At 40.8% G+C, this 16,781-nt stretch overlaps 1 protein-coding gene and 1 long non-coding RNA gene across 23 annotated transcripts in view; one reads left to right on the top strand and one right to left on the bottom strand.

The window, feature by feature from the left end:
• Positions 1–16,781, bottom strand: part of CLASP1 (cytoplasmic linker associated protein 1) — a 160,572-nt gene that overhangs the window by 90,730 nt on the left and 53,061 nt on the right. For 16 of the 22 annotated variants that reach the window (XM_083488423.1, XM_083488433.1, XM_083488422.1 and 13 more), the window contains exons 7-8: positions 12,411–12,508; positions 11,701–11,768 (exon numbers count right to left, since the gene is read on the bottom strand). In XM_083488423.1, the coding sequence (XP_083344549.1) occupies positions 11,701–11,768; positions 12,411–12,508 (166 nt within the window). The other 6 variants (XM_083488431.1, XM_083488432.1, XM_083488430.1 and 3 more) reach the window with 3 other exon arrangements.
• Positions 14,372–16,207, top strand: LOC310701265. Its single transcript, XR_014522965.1, has 2 exons — positions 14,372–14,509; positions 15,599–16,207. It is a non-coding gene; the product is annotated as an uncharacterized lncRNA (long non-coding RNA).

The following is a 16,781-nucleotide window of genomic DNA, read 5'->3' on the forward strand; positions in this document are numbered from 1 at the left end:
ACCACTGGAAACTGCCTCTTCAATGTTAGCAGCCATACTTCCCAAATGGCATAAAGTCCTCAACCGAGACTTAGCTAGATGTAGAATAACTGATTATCCCTAAACATGAACCATCTTGAAGAAATGCAAATAGTTTAGTACAACCCACCAAAGAAACTGCTTCGGTACCAAGTGCTTTTTTGTGCGCAGGGTCAGCATTTGTGCTTTTAAATACATATACAGTGGTACCTTGGGTTAAGAACTTAATTAGTTCTGGAGGTCCGTTTCTTAACCTGAAACTGTTCTTAACCTGAAGCACCACTTTAGCTAAGGGGGCCTCCTGCTGCCGCCACGCCGCCGGAGCACAATTTCTGTTCTCATCCTGAAGCAAAGCACTTAACCCGAGGTACTATTTCTGGGTTAGTGGAGTCTGTAACCTGAAGTGTCTGTAACCTGAAGTGCATGTAACCTGAGGTACCACTGTATAGCATAGCACCATTATATATGACCCCAATTATTCCACTCTCAGTTGAATGCATCAAGCTGTACTAAAGTTAGGAAGCTCTCAAACAAATCTGTCTCCTGTGCATATTTCAGCCATAAAACTAATTGCTAGACTTAAACACAGATGGTTAAGAGCACTTTGATTTTAGATGTAGCTTTATGGGAGCAAAAGTTGTAGGCACTGTCAGATTCTCTGTTAGTAGCTTGTTTTAAGTAAATAATAACAATAAAGTAGACTCCATCACAGCAATGAAACAGCAGAAGGTTTAATCATACCCAGAACTGCATCAGCCTCTCTATGACACAGAAGATTCAGCATACCACATCAGGCTGCATATATTAGCCTGTGTGCTGTTTTTTGTTTCTCAAAAAATATATATATTAAGTGATGGGAAATAAAAAAATGTGACTCACAAGGAAGCTGACTTTATTCTGTCAAATTTATTTATGTAAAATACTCCCAACTTGTGCACACTCTGTGCTCAGGGCAATGCACAACATAATTTAAAAACAAGCACATAAATGCCACTAAAATTAAATGTAAAAGCCATAATTACAAAAAACAGAAACCAGAACCAGAAGCAGCATCACAATAGCCAGACCTCTACAAGACCTTCCAGCCAAATGCCTTGACCCATATGCAACTTCAGTGCAACCTGAGCTGATGATAAGTTAGGCTTATTACCACAGAATCAAACAGTAATCATGAACTTCCAGCCAGTAGACAGATGCTCCAAGAACCAGGAAAAAAATAGGTAAGGGCCAACCTTCGAGGAGAAAATATTTTATTTAAATAGTAAGACATGGGAAATTCAGTAACCAATTATATTTACCTAAAGCCACTGGTCTCAGGGAGGCTATGCTGAAGCATGAGCTCACTGAATTATTCCCCCCCCCCCACATTTCAGACATTTCACATTTGTATTATTCTGAAGATATGCATGTGAGCTTAAGATCTAAGATGCTGAAAGCTGTAAACTCTATAAATTTGCCAAATAAAAGTGTTATTTAGACTGATCAATATCTGCAATCGTCCCATGTTAATGACTAAAGCAGCAGTGAAGGCATCTGCTTACCCATAATTGTGTCCCACTCAATTTAATAGGACTCGTCATCTTATAAGGGAGTGTTGAGGATTACTGTCTTAAAAGTATGTGAAGTCTCTACTTTTGGGGTCTACGGAGTGCATAGGAAGGGCTTTATCAGTCATCTACTTCAGCACCTCCATAGTAGGGCTCGTTAACTCTGCTTATAAATTTTACCCTGTGGCTATGCAGTAAAATAAAGTCTTGGTCTATCTACACCTGCTCCACAAGACCTGTGAATTCTGTGCTATTTTTGCCCAGCAGAAGAAGCAAAGTTACAGGGAACCAAGAGGAGGGCCTTATCAGTAGTGGTGCCCTCCCTGTGGAACGCCCTCCCTTCAGATGTCAAGGAAATAAAGAAGTACACAATTTTTTAGAAGACATCTGAAAGCAGCCCTGCATTGGGAGGTTTTTAACGCTTTATGTTTTTATTATGTTTTAAGATATTCTGCAAGCCGCCCAGAGTGGGCAGGGTATAAATAATAAAAGTATCATCATCATCAATATAGCACTGCACTTTACAGAAACAACAATGGATGGAATGAAAAACGACTACATAGATGTCAGTTTAAACATATATTAGTTTATATTTGCTGCATTTGCAGCACCAAAGTAGCTCTATGACACCATGCTCATTAAATGATCCATACTGTTTCAATAATTAGCTATTGCTTTTAAAACTACAGTTGCTGAAAGTAAGATAAAGGATGATAGACTAATTAGGAGAATATAGGACTGATAATCATTGCTGCACATTTCTTTCGGAGCCACTCCAAGCCAGTGAGTGATGTCTGTCTGGTACAGTATCCATTCTTGTGGATCATTGTCACTGACACTCATCACCATGAATCGTCCTCAGCCTGGAGGTTTGAGCTCTAAAATATTTGTACTTCCGTTATTAATTAATCCTCATGAAATCAGTTAATGAGAGTCAGAGGAAATATTGGATCTGCCCCACAGAACTTGTTCCTTGACGCTACATGTTGTTGTTCTTATTTTTATTATGCATTTTGTGGTCTTTATATTGTAATTTTACGTTGTGAACCACCCCGAGATCTACGGATGAAGAGGGGTATACAAATTTAATAAGTAATAATACTAATAGTAGTAGTAGTAGTCGTGGTAATACATAACTACGAGAAAAGGTAATATAGGATAGAGAAATCTCATTTCTTAGCAGGACTACATTTGTTGAACATTACTGAGTACATTTTGTAAGATCTTGCTGACTACATGTTACACAGAACAATGGGATCGTGGCTGTCACATAGCCTAGACTAGGTCAGTAGCGAGGGGAGTGGAATTGAATTACTGGCAGTGTTCCTCCCTAATGTCCTGCATTATATAGTGAACTCACTAGAGACTGTGCATGCAAATAAAGTGAGGCAGCATTATTCATTACTGTCTAGTCCTAGAGAAGAAAACAAGGAAGAGATTCACTTTGCCTAGAACAACACAGCAATAGGATTCCTCTGGTGATACAGAGGGGTATGATTAATTATTTCAGTAGGCAAACAAGACATCCATTAGACAGTACTTGTTTATATCTATTAGCGCTATATAAAAGAGAGGCTTCCATTCATTAAGAATGGGAATTTGCACCAATTCACAACATAGCCAATGACCATGTAACAATAATCATGCATATTTAAGAAAGCTCAAACAAGACAGCATAGCAGTAGATAGTTATAAAAGAGTTATTCTGGATGCATTAGGATGAGCACATGACATCTGGCTTTGAGCTAGTTCCTTTTCTTACTCAGAAGTAAATCCCTCTTCTGAGGCTTACTTCTAAGCAAGTGTGCACAGGATTGCAAGCTTAGTGGTTCAAAGTCTAGGCTGGGATTTGGGGAACACCTGACCAATTCCCTGCATAGTACTCTATTTTATTTTATTTTATTATTTATTATTTTATTTTACTTTATTTTATTGACAGCTGATGTAGGCAACTTTGCTATAGGGAAAATAAGACCTCTATTTTGATAGCTCCTGTATGAAGCAAACCAACTATTTATGGGCCTTTTAGGTAGAAACTAAGGCATGTCTGCTGAAGCATTTCTGCTTGAGATGTACGTTAAATGATATGTGGACGGTTAGATGATGAAGCAGACAACACTGAGAGGTGAACAAAAATATACTGTGGTGTACACATGCGTTTTATGGCAATAAACAGGGTTATATCAGAGACTGGAATCCGTGGAAGCATAAAAGGAAGATACTTGGGATTCATGTTTGGCTAACTCATTCACATACACACTCACAGGATGTTTTGTGCCTCTCTTACGTATTGCCTGACAGACCAAGAGGGGCTTCCCGTGTTATCATTTTGCTTCATCAAGATGAGCTCTGTATAGGAAAACTGCAACAAGTGAAGCCATCCTACAGTGAAATGCTCGCATCACTCCTATTCTGAGTGCTGGTGAGCTCTGGGGCTCCATTTAAGTTACTGGTACCAGGATACAAAGCCCTAAATGATGATCTGAGACTCAAGGACTGGATGATGGAACACTTTCCACCCTAAGTCCCAACTTGCAGTTTATGATGAGGGGGAAGAGGCTCTTCTCATGGTCCCACAACTGAGGACAGCTAGGAGGATGCAAGTGCAAGAGAGGGCATGAGGCCCCTTCTCTGGACGTGTTTAGGTGGACAAATTTTTATTTGTCCAGCTCTTTTGAATGGGAAGTGTATGGTTAGGCTCTGTTGGTTTTATAACTGTCACTTTGATTATTGGATATGGTTTCATCAGTTTTTATGCTGTTAACTGCCCCAGTATAAACTTTCCATATGGCAGAAAAGTGTCCGCAAGGCATTGCCATCAAAATGACGACAGTTCAGAAATGGATATCCCTTGATATAAGGAATTGGGGGGGGGTCCCAGAAATCAGTCTTTCCACTGACATACGACCAATCCTTTGGCAACCAGGAAAGCACGAAAGAACCACCTCCAATAGGCTTTACAACACCAAACACAGTTCTGCAGGGGCATTGTGTCTGAGAATTGTGGTTGCAAATCCAAAAGTTACGATATCAGGATGTTTCAGAAGGTAGGGTCGGGTTTGTTCTTAAATGCAAACTGTGCAATCCTAGAGATTGTCAGTCCCACTGAGTTCAGGAGAGTCAACTACTAGATAAGCATGCACAGGATTGCAGCCTAAGAAAGCAGCCGTGCAGTGAGAGGAGATGGAAGAGACCGTTATTGAAGCAGTGGCAAAGCAAAAGGTTTACAATGCTAATTATTTTATTCTCCAAACTTCCTCTGGGTCATGAATATTTCCATCACTTCCCTGTTCTAACAGCAGTCTTACCCAACATAATACTTGAGCAGCTTTATACTGTACTAGGAATTAAATAAAGGAAGTGATTGGTGCAAACAATACATTTGCTATTTCATAGCTAATTATACTGCTAGATTCTTAATCATACTAGAAAAACTGTTCAGTGTTATTAATCCTGCTGAAAAGAAACAATCTATAACCTTTTCCCCCCATTTCAAGCAATGGACCTGAATGCATTATCTTCCTGCGTCATTAAGCTAACTACCATTACTTTAACAGGTTCAAATATCACCTGCACTGAGATAATGTAATCATATAATTTTACTGCCTAGGGTAACAGTTAACAGATAAGAGTTGTAACCAATTTAGAAGCTCCAGTTTACATCTCCTTAAAACATTAAGAGCAGATCCCTTCAAGATAAAATAGGCAACAGAAAGGAACTGATAGGCAGCAAAGTTCTGTGTCTTGCATCCCTTATCAGCCACAATACTTCAGTTCCTCCCTCCTGTTTAATCTGTTAAAACACAAGTGAATCATGCTTTACCAAGAAGATTTCTTTTAAGGGCAGCAGAGAAAGCCTTGTTTTCACAGAAAAGCACCTGCCAGTCTTTGGAAAGAGTGTGGAGAGAACAGCACAAACACCGTTAAGTCAAAGATGGCTAATGCAAATGGTTCCCCCAAAGAGAAAAGCAGCGGTCTGTGTCTCCCTGCAAATTAATGCTTCACAAGATTGCAGGTGATTCAGCATCACCCCCAACCCCCATCTCTGCTCTGTTACTATGCATCCCACTTCAACATACATTTCTTGCTGCTGCGGAATTAGACTGTTAGGAAAACAGAAGCAGGCTCTTAGCTGTCATTCACTTTTGCTTCCCAAACGTATTGCACCTAAACAATTATTGCAAGGAAGGCTGCAATTCTAAACACACTTAACTAGGAAGCAAGTCCCACTGAATATAGTGAGACTTGCCTCCAAATAAACATGTATAGTAGGAATGTGCCGTTAGCCTTCCATAAGCTACTGTACTACTGATTTCTTCTTTTCTTCCCCTAACCAAATCTGCCTGTCTTCTAATGCCCGTGCGACATACAAACATACCAACAAGCATCCACACATATTACAAGGCATTTTGCCCCTAGAAATATGATTACAATATTCCAGATCAGTTTACCTGTATTCCTATACAGAGACTTAAAAAAAAATAGCATAAAAAATCCCTTCCATATCTAATGAAGAGATGCCATTTGCCTAAACTTTTTACATGGTGATAATGCCTCTAGCAGGGGGGATGGCAGGGAAAAATCCATTTGTCAGGAGAAAATAACTTCTGATGGCATAAACAGGCTCAGTCGTCTGTAGCGCATACACACACACACACACACACGCTGCCTGCTTGTTTGTTAAGCAAAATGCCTACCTTTGCTGGCAGTCATGATCTGCAGAAGTCCTGTGATGCTAGACAAGGGATGGATCTGAAAGGAGTCCTACAGTGCAAGAATCAACTCAAACAGGAGTTAACTCTCCACCCTCTTTGACCCAGCATGAGAAACAACTGCTACACTCCTCCAAAATAAAAGCCTCCTCTGCAGTTGGAAAAGTGGTGCTTGCTCCTTTCAGCACAATCTCTCTCTGCATGTACAACAGGATTCAACAGAACGGAAGCATTCTCTCCCCGCGCCCCCCCCCCCCCCGCCCCCAGCTCTTTCACATCTCTGTTCAGAAAACCAGCAGAAGCAACCAGAGGGATTTAAAACATGTTATTTATAATGATGCTTTTCACCAGAGCACTGGAAAGCCTAACCAATTTCAACGGATGCAGATCACAAGGAACCCTCTGGGTACCATTCCCGTCACTGGCTGATTAAGTTAAATCTCAATAAATTTTAACTCAAAGGGAAGCCACTAATGCATTCAGGAATGGTAATCCTGTATTAGAAAACAACAACAACCAGACACAGTTCTCCAACTGAGTATGCCCCCCCCAAAAAATAGGCATCTTTCAATAAAAGTGTTAAGTTATGCATATTTTAGTATTTGCTTTTTTTCAGAAGTCCAAATAAGTATCCCATAAATTCCATGGCAAGATCCAGAACAGAGACACACCTACACACCTCTCTGCCTAAGCAGAACATTTTTGCCCTGTTACAAGAAAATTAAAAGTATCCAATTTTGTTTTCTAGTTCTGAGTTTATAAGCGGCTTGCTTTAACGGATACAAAACAACCACAGTCACCTTTTCAGTTATACCCGCTGCTGGTGTATTGGAAGTTATGCAGGAGGGAGGGGCTCGGTTTCCAGAAAGTTGGGTGCTGCAATGGAGGTTTGGTGACATTGCAATGGAGTTTTAATCAGGACTGTTTTGCAGCCACCACAGTCCAAACCAGGCATAGACAAACTTGGCCCACCAGATGTTTTGAGACTACAATTCCCATCATCCCTGACCAGTGGTCCTGTTAGCTAGGGATGATGGGAGTTGTAGTCCCAAAACATCTGGAGGGCCAAGTTTGCCTATGCCTGGTCCAAACTGTACCAAAAGGGGAAGGTGGGACTTCCAGGCATTAACTTCCTGCTTTATGTCTCTGGTGTTTTGTGTTGAGTGGGCTGTAAGACACAGGAACTCCCTTAGCTCCACATTGCAAGAGAGTCAGTACAGGCAAGCAAGCAAATTCTCTTTGTCTCACCTTAGGCGTTCCATCCCATTCCTGAGTATGGCCTTTGATGTGCCACCTATGCTGAAATTTCTAATGGGCCTGGTTCTGATTATCATTCCCGGCTTCATAAACCAGGAACAGCCATTTGGGCAGAGCCCTCCTCCCTTACCAGTCCCCTCAAGCTACTTCTTCCTGTTGCGTACCATCTTTGCTGCTCCATTCCTGGTTTGCAGTAAGCCAGAGTTCCTTGTTAAATCTGAACCAGGAGGACTGTGGCCACATCTGCACTGTAATTCCAAAGCTGTATCACGCTACAATTCCCAGAGTGGTTTAACGAGCAAACCCTCTTCCCCAGGGAACCCTGGGAATTATAGCTCTGTGAAGAGAACAGTGGTCTCCAAACAACTCTCACGATCAGGCATAGGCAAACTCGGCTCTCCAGCTGTTTTGGGACTACAACTCCCATCATCCCTAGCTAACAGGCCCAGTGGTCAGGGATGACGGGAATTGTAGTCCAAAACATCTGGAAAGCAGAGTTTGCCTATGCCTGCTCAGGACCTTAAACTATGTTTCCCATGATTCTTTGGGGGAAACCATTACTGTTTAAAATGGTATGGTGCTACTTTAAATGTTACAGTGCAGGTGTGGCCTCCACACATCACTCAACACATCAGCATAACAAACAAAGCTCAGTTTCCTGGTTTAGACATAATGGGAGAAACTGGTGAAATGCCTCTTTTTAATTGGAAAGGGGAAGTTGCAGCATCAAATTGAAAGTAAGAATGTACCTCCATCATCCCTGTTTCTCGCTATGTTGGAACTGCAGCTCTGGATAGTGAAGTCAACTTATTTGATCTGGCTTTGGCATTGAACAGCTGCTTTCTTGATTAAAGGAGCATGAATTATACCGCATTTCAAATGTCCTGCTATTCACTTCTACCTCACACACCTAATAGGAGTGCTGCCTTGTGGGGCACTAGAGAAAATGATAAATAAGTTGCCACAACTGAATTATGAGTCAAAACCACAAAGCTAACACACAGAGAACAACTAACAACTAAAGCTGGGAACATAAACATCATCACCACCATCAAGTCCAATAGAAAGTGTCTGCTCTGTGCTTCATTTTCACTGGACTGGGAATCAGCAACCTTAAAACTATATTCACATGGAAAGGGACTGGTTCTATGGAGTAATTTATAACCAAAGACACTCCTTCCTGCATCTTATATTTAATTAAAGATCCACACACTATATCACAGGAATGGGCATGCCTGGAATTTTGAAACCCTGAGGTGAAGGAAGAACTTTCAATTTCTGCTTCCGGAGACTGATTAATTATAGGTAAAACAAGAGACACACTCACACAAATATGCACAGTGCTAAGAACCACTGAGAAATCCAATGTGCCGCTTTGCTCCATTTTCTGGCTACGAAGGACTGAAAAGACCTCCTCGTAACTTAGCAACCAACAGCATATCCACAAGATGAAATCCTCCTTCCTCTTATATAAAGTAAAGCCCACTTCAGGTTGCAATCTACCCCCACCAACTGGCATTTTATTCATAATACTATTAAAGCTTAAAAACAAAGCCCCTGTGGATAAGGAACTTAATGCTGGCATTTCTTAAGATCTATTTAAGGAAAATGCTGATGGACTTGAATGAAGGAGGGAGGGGAAAAACCTCTCATATTTAAAGAATGGTCGAGTCATTTGTTTGTGGGGTGGGAAAGCTGTGGCACTCTGAGTGTTGTTGGACTCCCAACTCCCATCAGCCAGACCCAGAATAGCCAATGGACGGGAATGATGGGAGTTACAGTCCAACATCATTCCCGGGGGGGGGGGGGTGCAAATTCTCCATTACAGTGGTACCTTGGGTTAAGTACTTAATTCGTTCCGGAGGTCCGTTCTTAACCTGAAACTGTTCTTAACCTGAAGCACCATTTTAGCTAATGGGATCTCCTGCTGCTGCTGCTGCGCCACCGGGGCACGATTTCTGTTCTCATCCTGAAGCAAAGTTCTTAACCCTAGGTACTATTTCTGGGTTAGCGGAGTCTGTAACCTGAAGCATATGTAACCCGAGGTACCACTGTATTGGTGAGTTCCAAGAACTTGGGATGTGTTTATATAACATCCATCTCTCTCTCAGCAAAATAGTTAGTTTATACAAAACCAAGATGCAAGCTTCATATTAGAGGTGCAATGATCAAAATTAAGCTTCTGTTCAGTGAAAACAGCATTTCTAAGTCTATACAGTTACCAAATTCTAAACTCTCTGGTGCTAGTAACATCACACCAGGAGCTACTTGATGCCCATTGCTTTAATTTTTCTTTCAAGTACTGTTTCTGGAAAAAAATTAACCTATGTTGGGATTTTGGATACTCTGTTGGATGTTGTTGCTGGGAAAAAAACAGTGATAAGGAACAAGCCCGCATATCACTGCCTTTCTGTTCAGATTTTGATATAACTTTGCAAAGGGGAGAACGGCTACTCCCCCCCCCCCCGAGGAGATTCGTACATAATTGACTAAGTACTGATCCAATATAAATCTGATTCAATTCAATGGGCACCAAAGGGAACAAAAGGAGCTATCACCATGTTACTATGACATCTTCTGAAGTCAGTCGGTTTCATCTGAGTGGAGTAATGCCACCATACATATACCCTTCATGTTCTTTGTAAACCAGGGCATCATGATCTACTGCAGAGGGGAGAAACACCTGTATTCGCCTGCACTGATGGTCCAAGGAAAGCTACTGTTTCTCAAGTTAGCTACCTCTTCACCAAGGTGACCTTCAAAGACACCAGATAATCCCCCATTGAGTTCTGAACCCCCATGAATTCATAAGCCTCCAAAGTAAATCAAGCTAATTGGACCATTATTCTAATGAGGATGTAAGAGAATGAGGATAAATACATTCCAAAATATAACAATGGAATCTTGACTACTTCATGTTCCCTCTACAATTAAAGAACCTGCTTCTGGAAAAGTGGAAGGCATCCAAATCTGTGGGTGCCTCAAGTATAAAACAGCTGTGATCTGAAGCTTACTTATAGTGGTCATGGAAGCGTAAAAGTCTGAAGCTGACCCTTCAAACCCAAAAATTGTGTTTGATGGCAAATATATTTCTTCATTAAGCAAAACAACCACAACAACCTATTTGCTGCTTGGTGTAAAGAGGTTCAGAAGATCCTGTTCGATGAAAGCTACTTGCATTCTCAATGTTACAGCGAAGTAAAGCATCTCAGCACAAACTGTGGCAAGTATCAGCAGCAAATATGAGAAAATGAAAGATTAAGGTCCCAAAATCTGAGGAACACCCGGTCTATTTATTAGAAGGCATGCAATATTTCTGTTCTTTAACATAAAATTATTGGAGCTAAAGACATCATGAATGACTGCATTAAACTCTCTTTGATTCTGGTCACTGTCAACCCACATTGACAGCTGCCCAAAAAACTAATTGTTAAATCACACACATATCTACTGACATTCAAAGACTGCATCAGACACCAACACTATGTACAATATAATGCTTGTTTGCATTTTACACCGAAAACAGGCGCAAGCTGGGAAGATCTGCTCCAGACATAGCCGTATGATGACCTCTGAACAATGTCCAGCTTCCTCTCAGGCGAAAGCAATGGGCTACTAGCAACATAGCTTCTCCAGTGTTCACTTTAGAATTTGACCACATCCCCTAATAATATGATACTGAAAGAACAAGCTCTGCTACTATGCCAGGCTGGCTGAAAGCTACAACAACACATGAAATAAAAGGAATATTGAATCAATAACTTTACAGCTGCAGAACTTTCAGCCACAAAATAGGAATATACAGTATATGAATGCTAACACAAAGTGTCTTGTTGCTTTCATATAGAGCTATTAATCTCAGAATGAAAATTCACTCAGGCTTCTGTTCAAAACCGCTTTGGCCCCAGCCTAACCAATGTGATGCTTTTTTAAATACACCATCTTCCTTTTCAGTAGTTCTGAAAGCAACTTGCATGCTTTGTTTTTAATGGCAATAAAAAAATAGAATACATCAATCACAAAATAAAAACACAAACCCATTTACTTGTTATTCATAATTTCAAACAGGTCTTAACCACAACTTATTGAAGTTTGGATAAAGGGTACATTTTTTCTAAACCACTGATTTCATCTTATAAGAAAGCAAAAACAATATTTCTACTCACCACCTGATCCCTGGATCATGGTTCCTGATTTCTGGACCTCATCGAATTTTGTAAAAATGATGTTCAACCTGGTTTGCAAGAGGGAAGATAAAACAACTGAACAATCAACATTGCAAAACTTCCAACTGAGAATGCAGACTTTGGCAAAGGTTCGCTGATATCAACCAAACTATATTTGTGCCGCTAATTTTAATGAAAGAAAGAAAAAAACTCTTCCTTCATTAGTCAGATATAGGTGTTAAATGAAAAAGAAAAAAGGGTACACCTCAGAAGGGCACACAAGCTGTGAATTACATTATTCCAGAAAAAGTTCAGTACATTCTACAATCTTAGCTTTCTCAATTATTAAAACAGCAGGTGTGCAGTCCTTATAGTTAAGCACAGCTGACAATGTTCCCAAAGATGCTACCTTTTCAAATCTCACAATTTTCAAGTCCACATCATAATTCTGAGATTTTCTTTATTCATCCTGATTGTCAGACTACCAGACAAAACAAGTAATGTACAAATTATAGTCAACTGAACAAAACAACATCATTTTCAAACTACAATCTTTCCGATTTGCTCAAGGCTTTTGAACACTAGGGATCAGGTCCAACCAGTTATAACACTCAGCAGATGAGAAGCAAAGGATGCTCAGAGTTTAGCAGCAGAAGAAACTGAAGAGCGCTGGAAAATAAGAACATCAAAACCAGAAACTCTTCACTCACCGAGACTGTGGCAATCCTTTTTTGCTGAGATCAGCCCTTACACGTTCACCTACATGTCTGTAGATTTCTACTAGGCTATTTATTGCTGCATCGCGAACCTAAAGATCCAAGAAAAGAATAGGGGGAAAGTTTTACACACACAATTAGATTAATCCATAAAGGAAAACTAACAATACTGTTATATAACTGTCAAGATTGCTGTCCAGGTCTAGGCAAAATTACATATAGAGATGCACCTGACTCATGTCAAATTCCCCCCCTTTCCCCCAATAATGTTCACTCATACTTATCTGTTTCATTCCAATGCACCTCTTCCATGTCACTGGCTGATTCCAGAAAAGCAGGGAAATAATATGACTAATCCATAAGGAAAAGAGAGGAGCAGAGACCACGACCGTGTCTAATTTTGACCTCAATTTTTTAAGAACAAAAGCTTTTCACACAGTTATGAAAACAAACCCCTCTGAACTTTCCAAAGGAAGAAATCTGGTAGATAATAGGCCACCACTTTGGCAGCTGAGTCATATAAACAGGAACACATATTTTTTTCCATATGATAGCATCCTGATGTATTTTACCTGGCCACCAACACAGATGCCAACACAACCTGGTACGTTCACCCAGAGCCTGATGCACAAGCTTCTAAAGTCATATTATGGCAAGATCAGGGTTCGAGAACCTATGGCCCTCCAGAAGTTGATAGATTCTGTCATTAGCTTCATCCAACACAGCTAATGGTCAGGGATGATGGGACTTGCAATTCAACAGCAAATGGAGAGCCGCTGGTGTTATACCCACCCCCACCCCTTTTAGATAGTCTCCTAAAGGCTCACGCTAGAGAAAAAATCTGGAGTTTCTCAATCCTTTGGTTGGCTGGCATCCTTCTCAATCTTACAGGTAGATCGAACTCATCACCTCTTGCAGACGGAGGAAGAATCACCAGGGCTCAATTCATTTAAATTTGGAGTGGGATTAAAGCCAAGCAAGTCAGAAGCAAAAGTAATCTATCACAGGGAACAGCAGCAGTTTACAAAGACTAGTGAGCAAACTGGTACATAGACCAGTCAAGTTATATTCTGAACCACTGGTTTAAAAAGGTTTCCTTGCTGGTCTCCCTGAAGCCGGTTTTCTTCCATATCAAGAGGGCACTGGTGTGGCATACCAGTTTAAATCCCTTCCTGGTGTATCTTAGGTCTCATATTCAGCAGGTTCAAGTCCTGACGATGAAGCATGTATTCCCACCCTCCATCCATTTAAAAGATGTTCTCGAGTATTTTCAGCTCGAGGAAGAGTTTGGTGTCACTTGAAAGCTTGTACGACACACAGCGAGCAGCAGTTCCACTGCAGTTGCTTTTAATAAAAAGGCTCATTTTATGTTAATTTTGTTGTAACAAACTGACACGGCTGCTTGCTTTTGGCCAGCACTGAACACTCTTTCAAAGACCTGAACACTCATTCAAAGGGACAGCCCTATCTTAGGATCAGATTAAGATCCAAAATGAATCAGGGAATTATGCACACAAAATGTTAAGAAAAAATTGTGTTACTAGATCTAACCTCTCCTTCTCTAGCCTTCCTTTCCACAGCAAATTGCATTTCGAAAACCAATCCTCCATTCTTCCTTGATCCCTCTAGGCCTAAACCACATCCATCCCACCAGCTATATTTACCTCCTACCCCCATGCCAGCTCTTCTACATTGCTCCTCTTCTACCCCCCTGACCAAGCATGGCTCAGGGATCTCCCTATCTCCATGGCAACAATGGGTAAAGGAGAAGCACTGTGTTGGAAGACCATGGAGAAAGAAGACTCTGCCTCTTGGCCAGCCCAGAGACTCAGGGAGTGAACCTAGAGGCAGGGTTGTGGACCCTCCCCTCTGCCCAAATAACTCACCTATGCCTTTTCAACTGCCACTGCCTAAGAGTACAACTGCTCATCGGCAGAGTTCTGGAACTTGGACTCCTACAACTGGCCATAAGCATTCCACCAACTTCTGACGGCGAGAGGACATGAACCTCTCCGTCTTTTGTGAGGCACTCTTCTAACTCTTCAAACAAACAGCAAATCAAGTCGCCCCAGAGCAGAAAGGCAGCTCTGAAGGTAAAGAGACTATAGTCCTTTTTGTGTCCCGTGATAACTGGGGAGCAACACCATTTTGAAGACCACTGGAGATCACCCAGGAAGAGACCCTATCTGTCCTGTACTGGAAAAAGAGTTACATCGTTCCAGACTCTGAGCCAGGTGACCGTTAAACATCCGCATTTTTAAAAGCCAGGGGTGCCAGAGTTTCCTCTCTGCATCATTAGCAAGTACATGCGGTGCTTGGTTGACTTTACTCTCTTTCATCTTTCTCCAAATATGTTTATGGAGACCAGTTGCTAGACATGATGACTATATACTACCTCTAATATCAAAGGCAGCATGCCTCCAAGTATCAGTTGCTGGGGAACATGACTTTGTGGTATTGCACTCATATCCTGCTTGAGGGGTTCTTGTAGGTATCTGTGGTGTCAGAATGCTGGATCTTGTATTCTTATGCAAGTGTGTGGGGATTTCCCCCCTGTTAATCAACACACAATAGTTATATTAAACTACACTAAAGAGAACTGAAAACAAATGTAAACAAATTTTACTACTAATAATAATAATCAAAATTTATTTCTACCCCGCCCATCTGGCTGGGTTTCCCCAGCCACTCTGGGCGGCTTCCAACAAAAGATTAAAAATACATTAAAACATCAGTCATTAAAAACTTCCCTAAACAGGGCTGCCTTCAGAGGTCTTCTAAATGTCAGGAAGTTGTTTATTTCTTTGACATCTGATGGGAAGGCGTTCCGCAGGGCGGGCGCCACTACCGTTTGTTACTGTTTGTTAATCAACACACTACGTTTATATTAAATTCCACTAAGAGAACTGAAAACAAACGTAAAGGATTTTTAATATGTTTGTTAATTACATCTAACTCTTCTTTTGAGAGAAGCGGCTTATATGAGACTCCCAGGGGTCAGGCCCTAGTCAGGCCCACACTTCCATAACTTCACCAGGATTACCTATGAAGTATTATACTAGGTGCTCTTGGATCAAGGCATAGCCAGCTAATATAAATAACATTGTCATCAATCACAACAACTAAATCCAATTATTGCTGTCAGTGGGTCTAATCAACACTTCCTGAATTCTACCCAACAGCTGGACTAATGGCTAAAAAAGGAGGCTAATGAATCAATGGGGGGAAATTTCAACGACATATAAAACAGCACCCTCAGAGTTGCCGCCTAACTGCTTTAAGCCCACATCTGACATATAATGACCATCCTTTGACTGGACCAGTAAAAGAAAAGGAAGAATGATAGAGCATATAGATTTCGGCTGATTTGTTTATAAATTAAGAATAAAAATTTACATCTCTTCCCCTGATTCACCTTCCTAATCATCCATCCTGTGCCTGCAACAGCACAGCAGAGTTCATTTCCTGAGCAGCAGCAGCACAGAGTATTTTATGGAGTTGAAGAAAATCTCTTTCCCATTACAAGCAAGGTCAAAAAGAAGCTTTTGCCGCTGGGCTGAACAGAAAACACAACAAGATGCAAGTGAAACAGTCTGGAGAGAGGGAAAAATAAGATCTTCTAGAAAGCTGTTTTAAAAAGCAATGATGTTTCAAGTCCAAGGAAGCCAAGTTTGAAACAGCAACTTGTGTAATGATGCTGAACTGAACTAAAGAGAAATTCTGCAGGGCTTCTCATTTCCTCACTGTGCAATTTATGACCAGAGCAGTCATTAAAATCATGTTATATTTCATGGAGTGACTCCACAGCATTTTTTTAAGTGCTATCTAGCTAAAAATAGGCTATCTGCAGTTAAAAATAGAAGACCGGCCATTTAAATTTGTCGCCTTTTAAATATAGCCAGTGTTGGACACAAAGCAAGGGTTTTATGAAATGCCATAGCCAGGATCCAAAGAAACTGCTCAGTAAACCCAAGGCTACTTTTCGCCTGAATTTCTTGATTAGAAGCCCTTCATGGAGCATAGTGCGACTTTAACTCAAAAGTGAACCAATTGAAAATCAAGGTCCCCTTCTATTTTAATTGTTTCAACCGTCAGAGGTCAATACTGATGCAAATTCCATTCTCTGCAGCTTTGATGCTATAACTCTACAACAAGAACAGGCAGCAAGTGATGGATTATGATCTGATAAGATACTGAGTCCAACCCCCTTGGCAAAGGCCAGCTGTAATCCTTGCTCAAAGAAGTGCTTATGTATTTAATTGGTACAACACTGATTTAATTTCAGCCAAGTGGTTTATTTCCGGAAATACACAACCTAAATGGCTCTCATATGGCAGTAGCAGGAAAGTAATAAGATCATTTCTA

The sequence above is a fragment of the Podarcis liolepis genome (assembly GCF_965112155.1).
Source record: "Podarcis liolepis genome assembly, chromosome: 1".
In the NCBI taxonomy this organism is placed as follows: domain Eukaryota; kingdom Metazoa; phylum Chordata; class Lepidosauria; order Squamata; family Lacertidae; genus Podarcis; species Podarcis liolepis.